The sequence below is a fragment of the Ictidomys tridecemlineatus genome, chromosome 7 (assembly GCF_052094955.1).
Source record: "Ictidomys tridecemlineatus isolate mIctTri1 chromosome 7, mIctTri1.hap1, whole genome shotgun sequence".
Lineage (NCBI taxonomy): Eukaryota > Metazoa > Chordata > Mammalia > Rodentia > Sciuridae > Ictidomys > Ictidomys tridecemlineatus.
Genome location: NC_135483.1, coordinates 107,808,622 through 107,829,040, shown reverse-complemented (window position 1 = coordinate 107,829,040; position 20,419 = coordinate 107,808,622). Strand labels below are relative to the sequence as shown.

The 20,419-nt window shown below is 34.1% G+C and overlaps 1 protein-coding gene across 4 annotated transcripts in view; it reads right to left on the bottom strand.

The window, feature by feature from the left end:
• The window catches only part of Ccnt2 (cyclin T2), a 36,408-nt gene that overhangs the window by 15,392 nt on the left and 597 nt on the right, over positions 1-20,419 (bottom strand). For 3 of the 4 annotated variants that reach the window (XR_002483166.3, XM_005315852.5, XM_005315854.5), the window contains exons 2-4: positions 19,919-20,000; positions 3,956-4,084; positions 2,263-2,323 (exon numbers count right to left, since the gene is read on the bottom strand). Coding sequence is in view for 2 of the 4 variants with exons in the window: in XM_005315852.5 (XP_005315909.1) it covers positions 2,263-2,323; positions 3,956-4,084; positions 19,919-20,000 (272 nt within the window). In the remaining 2 variants the exon portion in view is untranslated. Of the gene's footprint in view, positions 1-2,262; positions 2,324-3,955; positions 4,085-19,918; positions 20,001-20,419 lie in introns of those variants that run through there. The other variant, XM_021721565.3, reaches the window with a different exon arrangement.

Genomic DNA, 20,419 nt, shown 5'->3' with positions numbered 1-20,419 from the left:
AAAAGGCTGGCAATATGGCTCAGTGGTTAAGCGCCCCTGGATTCAATCCCTAGTACCAAAGTACTATCTTTCTTAATATTCCAAATATTTGTTTCAAAAGATGTGAAAAAAACATTTCTCATAAATGTCAATGTTGGGCAACAGTGGTAGAAAAGAACTTTTAAATGATACAGTCCTTAGTTTCTACTGTGGTACAGTGAAGGGTTTCAACTAGTTCACTTATAACTACACTAATAATCAAAATCACACAGCAAGCAAACTACGTAAGTCTCATAATTCTTGAAATCACAATTTAAAGAATTAAAACTAAAGATAAAATGTTGAAAGCTTCCAATGTTCAATCCTTATGTAGGGTAGTGTTTTTACTTTTATAAAAAGGGTAGGTCACATTTAGTATATTCAAAACTCTTTAAGTGAATAAAAGTATAACAAATGGACAATCTTAATTATTTTAAAGTTGTTTTTAGGTTTTTATTTATATATCTACTATAATTAAAGTATGCATAATAATACCATACTCCCTTAAAATAATGCTATTCATTCTGTATACTTAAGAATTTGTCACTGGGGCTGGGACTAGGGCTCAGCAGTAGAGCGCTCGCCTAGCATGTGTGAGGCGCTGGGCTCAACCCTCAGCACCACATAAAAATAAATAAAACAAAGATATTGTGTCCAACTACAACTAAAAAAATATTGAAAGAAAGAATTAAAAAAAAAAGAATGTCATAAGGAATACATGTTACACAATGACTTTAAAATTTTTTTTTATGGTGCTGGGGATATAACACATGTTTTGTGCATGCTGGGTGAATGCTCTACCACTGGGCTACACATTTAGACCCTATACAATGCCATTGTATATTAAAGTAACTTTACAGTAGTCTACAATACTTTTTAATTTTAAATTTTATTACAAGTATTTATAATTACCCATAAGTTTATGTAAATTTGTATAACAACATGATAAAAAGCCATTATATCTGCAGGGAATAACACTTGTGTATCTTTTGATAAAAAATATGAGTTACATGCATCTCAAACAAGTTCATTTTATAATAAAGAGACTCTGCTATAAGTAGCTGTAACTTGTATTTCTATTCAACGGCTGGGAATAAAGTAATAAATAAAATGAAAAATGACAAATTTGTAATGTAACACACGTTCATAGAATGAAGGTGTAACAGAAAGGAGCTTTGCCCGTGTTTACAAAGAAAGTCAGATGACTAGAGATTTAAACTTAGATCCCTATTAAGTCCATAATTACCCTACCACATGCTGCTAAGTTCTTCCATAAGGAATTCATGATTTTTTTTTTTTGGGGGGGTGACTTTTTAAAAATTTTTTTTATGTTTTAATTAGTTATACACGACAGTAGAGTGCACTTATATACTTTGATATATCATATATAGGTGGAATATAATTTCTTGTTTTTCTGAGTGTACACATTGTAGAATCACACTGGTTATACAGTCACATACATACATACAATAATTCTACTATCTTTCTTATCCTCATATCCCCTGCCTTCCTATCAATTTTAAATAAGTCACAACCTTTTTAGGACTCAATTTTATTTAGTCCTAAATAGTCTGCTATAAAGTTAAAAAAAAACTAGAGCAAATAAACCTTAAACAAAGATTTAACTTTTTAAAAAGGATGATCACTTAATTACTATATCACATTAAAAATGATGTGATGTAGTCATTACATGCTGACTATGAGCACTGGGAGAGTTAGGATTGCCATGTATATTTGTATACATCACCATTATATGCAACAATCCTAGAGGACTCTCCAGGGCAAATCCACAGTGAAGCATTTTGCTTCACCTATCTGAAAACCCAAGAAATCATTATAGTTGCCTATGTTTACCATTCAATTAAATTATGTCAAATGAAATTAAATTTTAGAAAAATCTATTGGGGAATACTTTTGTGTGGTACTAGGGACTGACCCTAGGGCCTTGTACATGCCAGGCAAGCACTCCACTCCTAAGCTATACCTCTAGTACTTTGAACACTTCTGAGATAGGGTCTTGCTACATTGCCCAGGCTGGCCTTAAATTTGCAATCCTCTTGCCTTACACTCCTGTCCTGGGACTATAGGTCTCTCCCGTAGCTGGGAAGACAGTTGTGTGCCACCACACCAAGCTGGGCAATACTACTATATTTTAAAATAACTTTCTTCAATAAAATTATTCTAGGAATCTTTAATTTAAAATATTGCACTGAAGAACACAAAATAATTGACATTAATACATACCTAGTGTTTGTAGCATTATGGTTTCAAGTAAAACCAGTTCTTGAGTCTGCTGAAGGTAAGCCTGGCAGATAAAAATAATATTAAAATACTTAAGATTAAACAACACTACTAAACTACTTAATACTTTACATCTCAAGAGAATTATAGATCAATTACAAAAGAACTAATGGAGTTTGCAATGTGGAAAAAATAAACTGAGAGTAATGGAGAACACTCATTTTTTTGTGACAAGCCTAAACGGAATCACTTTCCAGTTTACAAAGTGTACAAAGAAAAAACAAAAACAAACAGAAAAATCCTTAATGATAATACAGGTTAACTGAGAAAAGATCTATACAGTGCATATAGTTAAAACTTTTACTGAGGCATTTCTGCCTCAAGACACATTTACAACAGAAGCACCAAGCTAAATAATAACATCAAACTCAAACCAGTATTTAAAGAAATGTTAGCACTCTTTAGGAAAGACAATCAAAACAAAACCTCAACTCTTTAGATTAAAAGAAGAGTTCAGATATAAAATATGAAAACAATGTATCATACACCCATGGAGACATAAATGTCAGAGAACCTTCTCCCTAAATTTCAAGAAAGTATTCTCCATTGTAATACTATAAGAATATAAGAACTTTCTGCCACATTATTCTTAGATCATGACTACTAACCTGGGTGATAAAGAAGTACACTTAATTTTATTTATGCTCCATTCTCAAAGGTCATTTGAGTTAAGTTTTAAAACACGGTTTTCTAGTATTTGAGCAATACTATCAAGCATTCATTAGAAATAATTCTGAGTTTGTACTATCTTTGAATAATCAAAAATTCCTTACTATTTATTTAGTAGGTACATTTTTTCCATTAAATCCAACATTTGTTATAAAGTTTATTATTAATAAATCAGATATACTTCTATCAGAGCTTTATCTAGACTTGAAACTTGACCTAAATTAAACAAAATTAATGTAATTCTTTAGTCATTTGGTGAGGAAAGGTTTCTTATTAAATAACTCATATATAATAAAAAAAGTTAGAAAAAAGGCCTACAATTCTAGCTCCCACTTTATTAGAAGAAACAGCTCTCTCTCTCTCTCTCTTTGGTACTAGGGAATTGAACTCAGGGGCATTCAACCACTGAGCAACATTCCCAGCCCTCTTTAAAACATTCTGAGACTGGGTCTCACCAAGTTGCTGAAGATGGCTTTGAATTTATGATCTTCCTGCTTCAGTTTCCCAAGCTGCTGGGATTATAGGCATATGCCATCACACCTGGCGGGAACAACTCTTTAAAAAGACTAATTACTATTCTAGAGGTAAATCAAAGTTTTTCTATTTCTTCATCTGCTAATAACATAAAAGAGTTCTTTATCTTCTGGTCAAGGACATCTACAAATATTACTTATCCTCTTACATAATTCACAGGTTTGCTTTGAGGACAGACAACAGGTGAAACACTTGAAAGTAACTTTGAATCAAAGCTTTATATAATTCAGAATGACATCCAAATTCAGGAACATATCTGAAATGTTTCTGTCAGATGTGTTCCTGGTATTATGTTTCTCAGTGGTAATAAAAATAAGCAACATTTGGTATTCCACACTAACTGTATTAAGCCTAAAATATGAAAAAGTTTCAAACTTCTAAAGAAAAACTCTCCAAGCACTAAAAAAAAAAAAAAAAAACCAACAAAACATACATCACATTTTGTATCCAGCAGTGGCTCAAGAGGATGAAGACAAGCATGTGCTACTTTGATAACATGTTCAAGTTTTCGAGCTTGTTCTTCCACTTTTGCAGCCAAAAATAATGCAGTAGGTGATATTATCTGTAGAAAAGAGAAAAATTTGATGATTTAAAAACAAATCTTAGGAAATTTCTCTACTTTGTAAGGGGGAAGGTGTGCAAGGAAAGAATGCATTATTAATAGTATGAATTGTACACTGGTCTATGGAAAGATTGATGAAAAAGTTTTTTTTTTTTTTTTTTAATTTTTGGTGCTGAGGATTGAACCAAGTACCTTGCACATGCTATGCAGAAGCTCCACCACTGAGTTATATTCCCAGCTCCAATGTGAGAGCTTTAATCATGTTATTCATTAAACAGAACTAGCTGTCCACTGACATAATGTGTTTTACTTGGTTTTCAGACAGAAAAGCAAAAGGGATAAGAGAAAAGATTTATACTTCAGCTAAAGAGGGAAAGTTGAATATTAATTTATAAACTATGGAAGTAAAGGAATAGCAAAATGATGATGACATAATTAAAAAAAAGATTAACAGCAGGTAAAATATATCTACTATACTCTCTCCTTTTTAGGCACAGAATCATCACTTTCTAGTGCTTGTTTAAGTCAAGCATTGACTTATTATATGATTAAGAGCCAAACTATCTTGTTTAAAAGGCAGAACAGGTACCCTAAGAAAAAATTCTGAACTCAGCCTGGCTACCTTTATTACTTCACTACAGCTAAAGCTAAAAAAAAACAGGGTATAAGCATGTAATATATACAGATTAGAAACTTTTGTAAAAGTGGAGATCCAGAAAGTACCAATTTTCTGTTTTTATAACTAAGGTCCTTGGGATATAAGCACAATAACAAAGCACTACAAAGACAATGACTAGAGAAACATAAATTTTGAAAAAAACATTTACCCAAAAAGTAAATTTAGCAATAAATCAAAAAACCAAGAAATTAGATATACTAACCCAGGAATTAGATATACTTTATGCTCGAAGTATGCTTTAAGATTACACACAAGAGAGGCTGGAGTTGTGGCTCAGTGGCAGAAAGAGCACTTGCCTAGCATATGTGAGACCCTGGGTCTTATTTTCAGCACTGCATATAAATAAATGAATAAAACAAATGTCCAATATCTAAAAAATAAAAATAATTTAAAAAAAGGTCACACAAGAGCCAGGCATGTGGTACATGCCTGTAATCCCAGCAACCTGGCAAGCTGAGACAGAAGGATTCCAAGTTTGAGGCCAGCCTCAGCAACTCTGCAAGACCCCGTGTCCAAAAAGAAAAAAGAAAAAGAATTGGGGATGTAGCTCAGTAGAAAAGTGCCTCTGTGTTAAAACCCCAGTACCTACATAAATAAATAAAATAAGATTATACAAAAGAAATTTCTCATGGAAAAGTAGTTTCTAAATGTTAAGATTTAGGTCTCTATTTTTCAAGAGATGAAAATCTGGGTCTCACTGTATCTTTGGGGAAGAGGGGGTTCATCAATCATCATACAGAAATACTGCCAGAGGGGAGGTGGAAAAAGAGAGGTATAAATCTTATCACATGATTTGGGTAATTAAGGAAGAGATCCTTGTCTTCTGAGGGCTTTTTAAAAAACATGACATGGAATTTAATCACTGGATTTTGGATTCAAAAGGGAGTTTCTCTAGTTTTGCAGATGAGTAAATAGAATAAAAATGCCTTCAAAAAGCTCTTTTTCTGCAGCATTAATCTTTAAAACAGACCTATAATATAGTAGCACTACTGGGAGGTGACATACATTTTTAGGAAATGGGGGCTTAGTGGAAGCTTAAGTCACTGGGAGGATTATGGGACCTTTCTCTTTCTCTTTGCTTTCTGTCATAAGGTGAGCAGTCTGCTTTGACCTGATGTGTGGCCATCAAAGCAATGAGGCCATTTGATATTGGAATAGAGCCTCCAGAAATATGAACTGAAATAAACCCTTTCTCCTTATAAGTTAACTGCCACAGAGATTTCACTATAGTGACAGAAAGCTGGTTAGTAACTACTCCCAATAATCAGAAATAATGGTTTCTCAAATGGGCTTAATAATTTCAACATTGACTTTCAAATTATTTCCTCTTTTTAAAATTAAAACTTTAACATGAAAAATATTGGAAAAATTGAGAATGCTTAAAAGATTTAACAGCCTAGAAGCAGCTTAAACACAGACTGAGTTATTCATTGTGTTCCCATTATCTAGTATTGTATGACTGCAGTTCAATGTTTGCTGAATGCATGAGATGTATGAAAGGCACCAATATAAAATATCCCAAATGCCATAATAAAAATCTAAGAGCCAATGGCCACAAAAGAAATTCAAAAAACAATAAAACGAAGAAACTCTGTTTCCCGCAATCTCTCACTCATTCATATCTAAAATAATAGCAATCCAACCTTCAACATGCTAAAACTCTGTATCAAAAGAGAAGCAATAGAGGCCCAAGTCAAAAGTCAAATTAGAGTGAATTATTTAATACTTAACATTTCCTGAACTACGAGATGATCCAGAATTTCTCTTATTTTCCAAAAAGATACTTAACAAAAGTTTCCAATGAACTTTTCTTCATAACTCCCACATAATTCCTAAACACAGCTCCATCCCCTGCATACATTTTGTGGCAGTGCTATTATAAGCCTCAATATCAACAAAACTTTCAAACTACACATTTTCCTTCAAAGATAGTCTCAAAAGAAACAAAGAATGCATACTAATGATTCTAAAGTTCTATACATAATTTTAAAATTTAAGTATCTAGGGAGCCAAGCAATGATCTTCAGGAAAGACTTCATAGAAGTCTGTTCCCTTTACATAGGGCTCAAATCTCTCATCCTCCTCCAGTGCAACACTAATACCCAACACTCTTCCAAAGTTCCTGGTGAAATCCACTAACTCCATTCACATTTCCTCCTCTACAGCCTGCAAATATTTTACTCCATCAGGGCTGTAAAAACAAAACAAAACAAAATACAACACCTTTTCAGATAGACACTTAGGTGAATGAATATCCATGTGAGGCTTTAATTTTAAGGATGATCAAAGACGGTGATCAAACTAGATATTACTACTGCCTTTTGTATAGAAGGCTGACTTTGTTGTGTGACTTAAAAGAATTCCAAAAGTTTGGGTAACAGAAATATTACTAGTTGGTCTGTGGTTTTTAAAGGTAAGCATTTTTGAAGGCAACATTGACTGGCACTTGTGAATCTGGTTTAAAGCCAAAGAATTCACACCAGCAATACTGGAGTATATATGTTTAGTTGGTTTGCACAATCAAACAATTATAAAGTTGAGATCCAGTTTACTGGGGACAGGGATCATTTTATGTCCATTTTATGTTTCGATACCTAGCTGATTTAACATAAGATCAGTAATAAAAATTTTGTGAACATTTAAAAAAAAGCCGATTTTTAAAGCATTTGTCACTCTAGCAGATGTACAAATATTGCAAGGGAATGTTACAGTTTCAAAGCAAAGACAAATTTCTACCTAAATATACACACAATTATTGAGGGGTAAAATGGAAGTGATAAAGCCAAGACTGTCTGAGTGGAATCTTGGCTCTATTATCTGACAAATCTATTTTTATTCTCTTTGTGGCTCAGTTTCTGCATGTGTAGAACAGGAGAAATAATACCCACTTATCAAGATTATAATGAGGATTAAATAAACCAACACATGCAAAGCAGAACAGTGCCCCCACAGGAATATAACTCAAATATTATTACTACTATGTTGAAAAATTAAACAATTGTTAGTGTTGACCTTAAAAAATGATTTAAAAAGCGAACTTTTTAAATTCCCTTTTTCTTGCTCACTTCCTTCCACAGTTAATTAAACTCAATTCTTCTAAGATTCTGCTGTAGATCTAACTAAGCACATTCAAATACGGAAATTATGATACTTGAGATTCTTATTATGATTTATCCCCGTATTCCTTTCTCCCCTTCTCCTTTTCTATTCTTTTATGTTTCCATTCCTACCTCTTGATCTGACTCTCTTCCTTCTACATCTTTCCTCCTCCTACTCATTCCTGTCTGCTGTCTCCCCTCTCTGCCATGATGCCCTCACTGATGACATTCTTCAGTCTCCAATGCTGGTTTCAACCTTGATAACTAGACGCAAAGTCAGGTTGCATTAACCAAAAAAAAAACAAAAACAAAAACAAAAACAAAAAAAAAGCCTGGGTAATTGCTAAGTCACCAAAATGGTTGTCATCAGTCAGTTCTATGAAACATTTGGCCTTTAGCCTTGTAATAGTCTTGGTGAATAATTTGGTGTGTATTTGCACATAAGAACTCGCCATGCCTGTTCTATCACCCTTTGCCCTTAAATCTGTTAGTTGAGAAAAGCCTCAAGGCACAAAAAAAAAGGCTTCCAAGTTTGCTAATACAAACAAGCTCATTCTAATCTGTTCCTGTGATTTATCTGTAGGTCTTACACACTAGTGAAGTCATTCTTTCCCTCTCCCTGAACTTTCCCAAATATATTTCCACCCCACCCCTAAGACTTGATAATTATTTTCAGTACCTTCTAAAGGGACTCCATTAATAAATTCTTAGCTAGCTTTAATTGCCACAGCTCAAAATTGAAAATTACTTGCCTAGGTTACAGTTTAGGAAAAGTGGTAGTGGTATAACATTAGTAAAGGATCACACAAAGATCAACTTGATATGAAGGAAGACTAGGGAGGAAAGCCCATACAAAAAAGAATAAGTCAAGGGCTGGGGATGTGGCTCAAGTGGTAGTGCGCTCCCCTGGCATGCGTGCGGCCCGGGTTCGATCCTCAGCACCACATACAAACAAAGATATTGTGTCCACCGAAAACTAAAAAATAAATAAATATTAAAATTCTCTCTCTAAAACAAAACAAACAAAAAAAGAATAAATCAAAATGCCCATTTGTTAATAAGCATGATCACCAAACTTAAAATAACTAAAACAAAATTCTAGTACAAAAAAAGTGGTCTACACCTTTAATTTTGCTGCACTGACAGCAAGTGTCATTACTCAGGCTGACATTTTAGTTGTTTTCTCATTCATACTGAGAAAACTTAAAGAGTTTAAAGTACAACAATTTTATAGTTAAGTCTCTATTCTCTATATAGAGTTCCTATAGCTTACCATGAATACTTAACACTTTTATATAGTATTGTAATACGGACATTAACCTCACACAGGTTCTCAAATATTCAACACAAATCTAACAAAAGGCTATGAAAAAAGCAGTCACTATTCCCCGCCAAAGTCATCTACAGATTCAATGCTCATCAAAATCTGTTTTCTTTCTTTCATTAGGCCTTCCCGGCCCCTGAAACTGACTCCTGGATCTTAAAACTCATATGGAAATACAAAGGGTCAGAAGAGCCAAAATAAACTGAAGAACAAAATTGGAAGACTCATACTTACTGAATTCAAACTTACTATAAAACCCAAGATTCCAGAAATAAACCCTTACATGGTCAATGGGTTTTCAACAAGATTATCAAAAAGTTCAACAAAAGGTACTAGAGCAACTGTATACCTAGTCTTAAAAAAACAAAAAGAACAAAACCTCAACTCCTTCTTTATACCATACACAATAAATAACTCAAAATAGATCACAGACTAAAATTTCAGATCCTAGATTATACAAGTGATAAAAGAAAAAACATTAACAAATTGGATGTCTGTATTGCAAATACCACCAAGAAAGTGTGGGGATGGGGGAGCCCACATACAAGGATACCATTCACACCTACCAAAAAAACCCAAACCACAAACAGTTATAAGTGTAGAATAGATATGGAGTTATTGAATCCCCATTTATTTCTTGTGGTAAGATAAAATGGTGTGGCTAACAGTTTGGCAGTTCCTTGAAATGTTTTTTACAAAGCTCTCCATTATGGGAATCTAGATTACCTCATAACCCAGCAATTCCACTCTGAGGTATTTACCTAATACAAGTGAATGTTTATACAAAAACTTATATTTGAATGTTGATATCATTATTCATAACAGACAACAAGTGAAATCAACCCAAATGCCCATCAACTGTCATATGAATAATTAAAGGATAGCTACCAAAGAGACAGAATATTATTCAGCATCAAAAAGGAATGAAGTCCTAATATATCCTACACCATGGATGGACTTTTAAAAACAATACTCCATGTGAAAGACTATATATTGCGTGATTCTATTTATATGAAATATCTAGAACTGGCAAATCAATGGAGACAGAAAACTATGTAGTGGTTGCCCAAGGCGGGGAAAGGAATTGATGATGAATAAACTATTTATGTGTTTAAGGCTTTTTTGGGAGGTGATGAAAAATGATGGCTATACAACTCCATTAACACACTCTTTGAATTATGTATTCTAAATGAGTAATTTGGGGCTGAGGCTCAGTGGTAAAGTGCTTGCCTCACACATGTGAGGCACTGGGTTCAAACCTCAACATTACGTAAAAATAAATAAAGATACCATGTGTTCATCTACAACTAAATAAATTTTAAAAATAAAATAAATAAATGAGTAAATTTATGGTTTGTGAATGTTATCAATAAAGATTTTTTTGAAAGAAATTTAAGTCAAGCGGTAGTGCTCTCGCCTGGCATGCGTGTGGCCCAGGTTCGATCCTCCAGCACCACATACAAGATGTTGTGTCCGCCAATAACTAATAAATAAATAAATATTTTTTAAAAAAGAAGTTAATACGCGATATTTATTAGATGTTTCTGTGATTTCTTTTATTGAGCATATTATATCCCAGTCCTTTTTATTTATTTATTTTTAATCTTGATAAAGACTTGCTAAGTTACTGAGGGTCTCCTTAAATTTCTGAGGCTATCCTTGAACTTGTGATCCTCTTATCTCAGCCTCAATTGCTGATTACAGGCATCTGTTATTGTGCTCAGCTCACTATAACATCTAGATTGCTCCCCCATCCTCAGAATCTTCTCTCTGCCCTCTTAGCCATTTTTTTAAAGCTTTAAACTATACCAGTTTTTATTATCTTTAGATTCATAATCAGAAAAGTCATCTTTCCCACTTTTAACCTTCTAAATTGAATTGTTTTAAAATTTATTTGAATGTGCACACATTTGCCTACAGAACAAAATATTATAGTGTGAGACCCAATAATCATTTTATTTGTTGATGGGTACAAAATATCCATAACCCCAAATTAGTGCTGCCATAAATATAAAACTAGCAACTAATAAAAAAAAATAATGAAAAAAATAAACAATGGAGCCAGGTGCTGAGCCACTTGTTAGCAATCCCAGCAGCTTGGGGGCATGAGACAGGAGGATTAGAAGTTCAAAGCCAGCCTCAGTAAAATCAAGGCTGTTAAGCAACTCAGGGAGATCCTGTCTCTAAACAAAATACAAAATAAGGCTGGTGGGGCTGGGATTGTGGCTCCGTGGTACAGCACTTGCCTAGCATGTGTGAGGCACTGGGCCTGATCCTCAGCACCACATATAAATAAATTAAATAAAGGCCCATTGACAACTAAAAAATATTTTTTAAAAAATGTGGTTCAGTGGTTGAGTGTCCCTGAGTTCAATCCCTGGTATCAAAAAAGAAAAGTATTAAATTGTGATATTTTATATTTCCATCATGTTAAAAATTCAAAATTTGCTCTTATGCTGTCATACTATATCTTAAATCAGATGTTAATATTTCAACAAAGCAAAATGTAGTCCTACCAAAACATAAGTTGTGCTTAATAGGAAATTATCTTACATTACGGTTCCTTATACTAGCCACATTTTAAGTGCTCAACACCCACTTCCATTTAGGGCCTATCATATTACATAGCTTCAAAACAAGAAGAGAATGAAATGGAAAACGTATTAAATGTTCACAGATATACAAAGTCTTTCAAATTGACTACTGTTTTTAGCAATTTCCACATTAGACAAATTTAAAGTAAACCACTAAGTAATTTGTTTTTTCTCCCACTAGAATATGCCCCTTGGGAAAAGCACGATTTATGTCTTGTTTAGAAAGAAAAAAATTTCCATGTTTCCCTATCATGTAAATATAAGACATGCTATTGCTAAATACAAGCCATTAAAGCCATTAACTTCACATTTTTAAATTTCAACATTTATCAAGTAGGTAATTTTGTTGCCCCCATTTAGAGAAAACCTCCATAGCTTATATTTCCTTAAATATGGCCATACAGAGTACTTAACATGATGGCTTTACAGTTAGAACTTAATTTCCCCCATTCACTAGAATATGTATATGTGTTTACAACAGAACTTATAATTATCTACTGGTTTTCACCTAAAAACAACCATTTTATGTACTACTAAAAATAAAACTCCTGTTCTTCCAATTATGTGTAATTATAGGATACTAGTAAAATATTTTTTTAAATGTTCTTTGTAAACTATGTGCTTTAGCCAGTGCAAACACTCAATACACATTGCGAATATTAATTCCTACTCTATTCTGGACATCTGAATTAGTTTAGAATTTCCTAATGGTTTGGATATGTCCCAGAATTCATGCACTGCAAATGTAACTCTCCAAGGCAAGAGAGAGAGGAGGTAGCGTCTAATGCAGTGTTTTAAGTCATGAAGGCTTGAAAAATAGTCCTTACAAATAGATGTTAATACCATTATAAAAAGGGATGGGATGTGGGTTCTCTTTCTTGTCCTTTTACTATGTGATCTTCAGTAGGAAGGCCCTAGCTAGACGCTAAACCCTAGACCTTGGAGTTTCCGAGAACTGCCAGAAAATAAATTTTTGTCCATTATAAATTACCTAAACTCCTTCTGTTATAGCAGCACAAAACAGAAAATTATTTCTTGAGGTGGGGTGTAGCTAAGCAGCAGAGCACCTGCCTAGCATGTGCAAGGTCCTGGATTTGATCCCAACACAGAAAAAATTCAAGGTCAAGTGGGATATGATCATCATAGAGACATAAATTATTAAGACTAAAGACTTTCATAATACAGAGTCACTATACTAAATCCATAATTAGGCAGACAAGAGCACTGTTTCAAAATAACAAAAACTTTTGGGAAATTTTCTTAGTTGTTTTCAGAATCAGTTTGAGAAAAATCAGTTAAGAATATCATATGTGCGCTGGGCGTGGTGGTGCACTCCTGTAATCCCAGCAGTACCTCAGGAGGCTGAGGCAGAAGGATCCCAAGTTCAAAGCCAGCCTCAGCAAAAGCAAGTTGCTAAGCAACTCAGTGAGACCTTGTGTCTTAAAAAAAAAAGAACATCATATGTACTTTGTAATATTTATCTATTAATAAGTGAAATCTCCCAGATAGATCACCCTCCTTATTTAACAGAAAAACTTCAAATAACTTAGTAATTTCTTTGAAAAAACCGTAGAAAAGAAAACCAACTTCCTAGAAGAATTTGTACCTTAAGTACATTTAAATAATAATACCTTATCCTAGTGTCACTAGAAATAGTTTATCACTGAAGATGACTGAAGCTGCACCATGCTTGTATTCCCAGTGAATAAGGAGGCTGAGGGAGGATGATTACAAGTTCTAGGCCAGCCTCAGCAACTCAGTGGGACTTTATCTCAAGAGTAAAATAAAATAAAAAGGGCTGGGGATATAGATATAGTTCAGTGGTAAAACACCCCTGGGTTCAATCTCTAGTATTACACACACAAAAGACAAAAATGAAGGTAGTTAAGCAAGCATTATCCTTTAATAATTTCTAAAGATGTTGGCAGAGGCAATTTGAAATTCCCACAGAAAAACAAAGCAACAAGATAGCAAAATCAAAACCCCATAAATACTTACAACCCAATCACATGACAGGGCGTTCCTAGGAAATCTAAATACAAGTGGGTAAAGACAAAAATAGGGTACTATGGAGTCAAAATACTTAGCACCTGTGTAGCAAAAGGCAAAGAGTGATAAAAGGACATGTGTTGGATCCAATAACAGAAGAACCTCAAAAGAGCCAATAGGTGGTTCATGGAAATCGTGGCAGGCCAATTCCTGAGCTAAATAGAAGTTTTGCCAGTTCCAGAAATGGGTGGATTTTACTTTACTGTAGGGAGACCTACAGTAAAGCTTAAAAGGTCGAAATTAACATCTATTAAGTTTTGAAAATGATCTGGTTCTTTTCCAGGACTTGCACTGAAGAGAAACCTCTGAGAACAAAAGCACAATTGGCAGGATAAGCACAACAGTTCAAACATTTTAAAATAGTACATGAAAATAAAAAAGGAGCTCTGTGAGATTAGAAAAACAGAAGCACATCGTATTAAATTCCAGGAAAGCTACCCTAATTATAAAAATGTATAACAGAAGAATATTTAGCTCATAAAGGATACCATAAGGAAAAATTAGAAGTGCTGTGCCTTCTAATTAAAGCAACAAAATCTCTACAATTATTTAAAAAAAATAAAAGGTGGTGAGAAAACTGGATATTCACATGCAAAAAGAATGAATTGGAACCTTACCAACCTTACATATACAAAAAGTAACAAAAATAAATCAAAACCATAAACATAAGAACTAAAATTACAAACTCTTGTAAGAAAACAAGCTTCATGGATTTGGGAATGGAACTGTGAATGAAACCAAATGCACAGGTAACAAAAAGAAAAAACAAGTTGGCTTTCATCAAAATAAAACCCTTTTGTACATCAAAAAGCAAAAATCTGGGTGTTGTGGTACATGCCTATAATCCCAGCAACTCAGGAGGCTGAGGCAGGAAGATCAGGAGTTCAAAGGCAGCCTCAGCAAAAGCTAGATGCTAAGCCACTAAGTGAAACCCTGTTTCTAAATAAAATACAAAATAGGGCTGGGGATGTGGCTCAGTGGTTAAGTGACTCAAGTTCAACCTCCAGTACCCACCCCCCAATAAAAGAGCCAAAAGCCCACAGAATGGGAGAAAATATATGCAAATCATATACCTGATAATAAATTTATACATAAATAACAACAACAAAAACCAAACAATGCAACTGAAAGATGGACAAAGGACTTGATTAAACATGTCTCCAAAGAAGATACAAATGGCCAACAAGCACAGAAGATTAAGTAGTTATTACAGAAATGCAAATCAAAATCTCAGTAAGATCAACAGTTAGGATGGCTACTATTTCAAAACAGAAAAGTTGCGGGCAAAGATATGGAAACTGGAACCCTAGTGCACTGATGGTGGAAATGTAAAATGCTACAAATGGTAAATTCCTAAAAGAATTAAAAATAGAATTATATAATCCAGCCAATTTCCCTTCTGGATACACAAGCAGTGAAAACCTGTCTATAAATAAAATAGGGCTGGGGATGTGGCTCAGTGGTTGAGTGCCCCTGAGTTCAATTCCCAGTACCAAAAAAAAAAAAAAAAAAAAAAAATTACTGGAATCTAGTATATGATCCAGCAGTTTTCCTCCTGGGCATGAACCCAAGGGAAAGCAAAACATACTATCAATGTTCACAGCTACAATATTCAAAATAGCCAAAGTGTGGCAAGAGGACTACTGAGTGTATGGATTCCCTTTATATGAAATGTTCACATAGGCTAAGGGAAAGAATGGGCAGAGAGTGGGTTTTCTTTTTGAGGTAACAAAGAGAAATGATAACAACTTCTGAAATTAATGTATAACTCTAAATATACTTAAAAAAAAGCCCACTCATTTATTTTCAACAGCTGAAACATAAGCAATGTCAATTATATCTTTAAGAGGTATTAAATATAGAGCAGGGACCAAATATTTATTGTGGATGGTATGTACCACTGGATTTCAACAGAGTAGACGAACCAAAACATTCCAATATAAAAACTTTCTTATACCTGTAATCTCAGCAGCTCTGGAGATTTGAGGCAGGAGAATCACAAGTTCCAAACCTGCCTCACAACTTAGTGAGGCCCTAAGCAATTTTGCAAGTCCCCATCTCAAAATAAAAATTGGTTGGGGATGTGATTCAGTGGATAAGCACCCTTGGGTTCCATCTCTGATACCAAAACTAAAACAAAAAACCACCCCAGAAGCAGCTACACCTAACCCTCTTTCTACCATTTTAATTTGCTATATGCCTGCAATAGTTTTCAATCATAAAACACTCTAAATGCATGTATGTGGGCAAGGCATATTAGAATAATATAAACTATCTTCTGTATGTGAGGCAGCCTTCTAGGCAGCAGTAATGTAACAGTGAGTAAAGCAAAATAACTAACAAAACAAAAACCCTGCCATTACATTCTAATAGGTAGCTTTTATCAGACAAAGAACAGGAATTGTGAACACTTCTCATGATAGACTCTAAAAAAAGTCCTTCCTCAGAATCACTTAAGTCTTCATAAGGGAAGAAAGGAATACCAGATTATCTTTAAATTTCCAATGATTTCCACTACTCAAGAGCCAAGTCAACTGAGAAACAAAACAAAAATTATGAGCAGAAAGTGGAAATCAAATTGCACAAATACAAATCTGCTTATGTGCAGCAGGGAATCAATCTAATGTACATGTATAAAATTAAACTCAACTATGATGTAGACTATGTCCATTCTCACTAACTGTTACAGTCATTTCTTTTTTTTCTTTTTTTTGGTAATTGTAGATGGACAGAATGCCTCTATTTTATTTATTTTTATGTGGTGCTGAGGATCAAACCCAGTGCCTCATTCATACAAGGCGCTCACTCTACCACTGAGCCCCAGCCCCAGTAGTCATTTCTTAATATCATTAACCCCTAGTGCTGTCCTTTATTCACCATATATTCGTGGGCTCTTAAATAGAACTATAATACATTTAAAATTTGCATATTATCTGTAGTTCTAATTGATGAACTCAAGAAAGAGGCAATCCTATTAAGGAAAATAAAATACATCAATTGGAGAAGTGCTATTACAGCAGACTACGACCAACAAAAATACTTAAGAGATCCTTAAGGGAACTCACTGGACTTATTTGCATATGGTGATGCACACATTCAATCCCAGTGGTTCTGGAGGCTGATGCAGGATGATAGCATGTTCAAGGTCAGCCTCTGCAACTCAGAAAGGCCATAAGCAACTTAGTGAGACACTGTCTTAAATAAAATATACAAAAAGGGCTGGGGATATAGTTCAAGGGTAAAGTGCTTCTGTTCAACTCCCAGTATCTCCCCCTGCCCCACCCCCGCCACCCAGCAAAAAAAATTTAAAGTGCACTGGGTGAGTGGCACATGACTGAAATTCTACCTACTCAGGAGGCCTAGGCAGGAGGATGGCAATTCAGAGGACAGACCCGCCAATTTGGCAAGATAGTCTCAAAGTAAAATAAAAGTTTTGAGGATTAGCTCAGAGTGCTTGCCTAATATGAGTGAGGCCTTGGGTTCAACCACCAGTGATACAAAAAAGAAACAAACACCATCATAAACTTGTCTAACCAAATTAATAAAGAATCTGAGAAACTAAGTCAATATCTACTCTTAAATGTGATACTGGAGGGGCTGGGGATATAGCTTAGTGGGCAGTGTACATGCCTAGCATAAGACTTGGTTCAATCTCTGGCATCACCAAAAACAAAAACAAAAAGAAAAAAACCTACTGAGGATGCTCAACCCTCAGTTTATACCTTGTAGGCACTGTCAGCCCCAGGGCCTTTATACTTTTACTAGACCTATCTTAAACGTGATCTAGAAATTTAATTGTCAATCTGAATTACATAAGGCACACAGTAAATGAAGGATAGATTTACCTAATTAGACTACAGATGAAAAGTCATTTACTTCTTATAGTGATTCAATTCTACAAGAAATTGACAAAAGAACAGGATGAGAAAGAGACAGTGGGTCACCAGCACAGGGTGATAATGATTTTATTCTTAAATACTATTTGTCAATGTTGGAAATAAAATGAAGTGACAATTATATTTAAGACTTGATACAGTTTGTTCTAACAGCTTAAAAATCTAAGCTTGTTATTCCATAGGTCCAATTACTAAATGATGTTCAGTATACTATGTGAAGACTTAGGCTTTCGTAAACCCAACATTTGATTACATCCCTAAATAAAAAATTTCCCAATAATCTGGGTGAATATGAATTTAAGCACTGACTCACATTCAATTTGAGATCACCCCTTTCCCCCTAAAGGATGGTGTGTGTGTGTGTGTGTGTGTTTGTGTGTGTGCGCACGTGCGCAAAAGGGTCAAGTTGTGAAATTGATTCAAGTACACTAACATTAACAATCACTTATGAGATTGTAATAATGAAGGTAAAAAGGACAAGTTTTATGTGAAGGATGTCATGTTGCTTTGCAAAACAGAAATTAACCTAAGATTTCAATGTTGCTGATAATAATTAAATATAAAATGCTGAAGTTTATCTTCATACACACATGACAATAATAATAATAATAAAATATTCTAGCTATTTACTGAATAATGACATTTAATAAAATAGTGAAAGCTAGAATTAAAATGACCTGGGCCTTACCCATCAATTTAAAGTTGTAAATTTTGGCCTGGCCTTCAACAAGATATTTTGAAGCACACCAATCAACTCATAAAGACAAATTATGTAAGAGGAAAAACTTAAAAAAAGAAATGAAGACATGTATGAGATGATCATTGCTGGAAGTAGAAAAGTAAACCCAATTCACCAAATGGGACATCTATATAAAGATGTATAAAGAATTTCCAGAACTTTTTGATTTATAACTTTTACCAGCATTACCCATGAGTACTTAAGAACAGCAAAATTTATGTTAGTATTCATTAAGTTCACTACTACCTTGAATCTAATATTTAGGTTAAAGGAATTACATAAAAATGTGATTCCTTTAACCTAAATATTATTCCTACTGGTTTCCTTTCTCCTCCACAATACTATTCACTGACTTATACCTAAAAAATAACCAGGAAACTGAAATCAATAAAGCAAGAATTAATTACACAGATTTAAGAAGATTAGAAATAAAGGGGAAGGCAAGAGACCTAAACCTACACAGAAATATGTATATATATGTAATAGTAGAAATACTATTCAAGATAAATCTAATAAACCAAATTAGATTTATGATCATAAGAGCTAGAAGCAGGGATCAATCTAAATCATGAAACTCTCCCCTTTCAAAAATAACATTCTTAAGGATGCTTTCTAAGACTGTTTTCTTAGCAAATGAAGTCCTAATGACTATCCAAAATTGCATTAAGTTCTCCAACACACATTTTTTAAGAATAACATTCAGAAAACCATGGGGAAAAGAGTAAAAAATAAAGATAGTGAGATTTAAGCCAGGGTTAAACATTTCTAAACAATATGCATTTCTTTTTCCTTTGGCTAACAAGTGCAACACATGTTATTCTGAAAAGAAATAAATACTTTAGTATCCAAGTTTTCCATCAAAATTAACATATACAAATACACTCCTGACACAGACTACTTGAAGAAAGAATTTTGACATTTGAATAACTTAATGCTTAAGGAGACAACTAATGCTAATGTATGATAAACAGAAACTCTGACATCTTAAACTGTTAGTATTTCCCTAAACAGCTAGCTCTTTCAGTATCACTTCAAAGAAATTAATCCCAGTTTCCAATTATTTGAAACAGTCCAATAAAATTAAGATTTATCACTGAATGAACAGGCTCGCCCAATCTACACAAAGATTACTAAACATATTCAAATGTAAAATACAAAAATTTAAATGAAGAAAACCGATTTATGAACTCTGAGGCAAACGTTTCTTATTTTTCAGCTTAAAAGGCCTGGCAGAGCCTAACACAGTGCCTTACCGTTTAATTCATTATAAAATTTAAACATGTACACAAAGAAACCCTCCGCGTTTGAACAAAACATCTATCACGTTATTTACTTTTACCGTTAATTCGGAACACTAAGTTCAACAGTAAAATCAATGACCAACTAACATTTTTCTGAGTATAGATTTACTTTAAATTGTGGTAGCAGTAAAATAGGTAATAAAATGGTACTTACATTTCTACTGAATTTGGTGAAAGAATGGTGCATATAAAACCTGTGCATATAAACAATCGCAGTGTTTATAGTAAGCTGAGAGCTGGAATGTTACATTCAGGAAATTTCTGAGAAAAACAACATCTCTTTCCCAAAACAACTTTGATGGAAAATTCCTGATCTAAGGTCCTTTTCCAGTGCCTCCAATTCACTCAAAACCAAATCCAAAACAGGAAATAAATAAAAGCCGGATCCGGGTGGGGGTGGGGATAATAGGCTTGACGCCAAATAAACAGCAAAAATAATACCTGCGGAGCATTTCTCTCTAACTTTACTATTATGAGAGCCCTCGAACTATTTATTAGTGGCTACAACCAAAAATCAAGCAGTTGAAATGCGCGCGCGCGCACACACACACATACAAACAAAACCACGCCAAGAACATAAAGACCTCCAGTAGTGCGCTTCCAAGGCACAAGAGAACCGCCACCGAGCCGGAGAGGAGCGCGGAGAAAGGCCTCG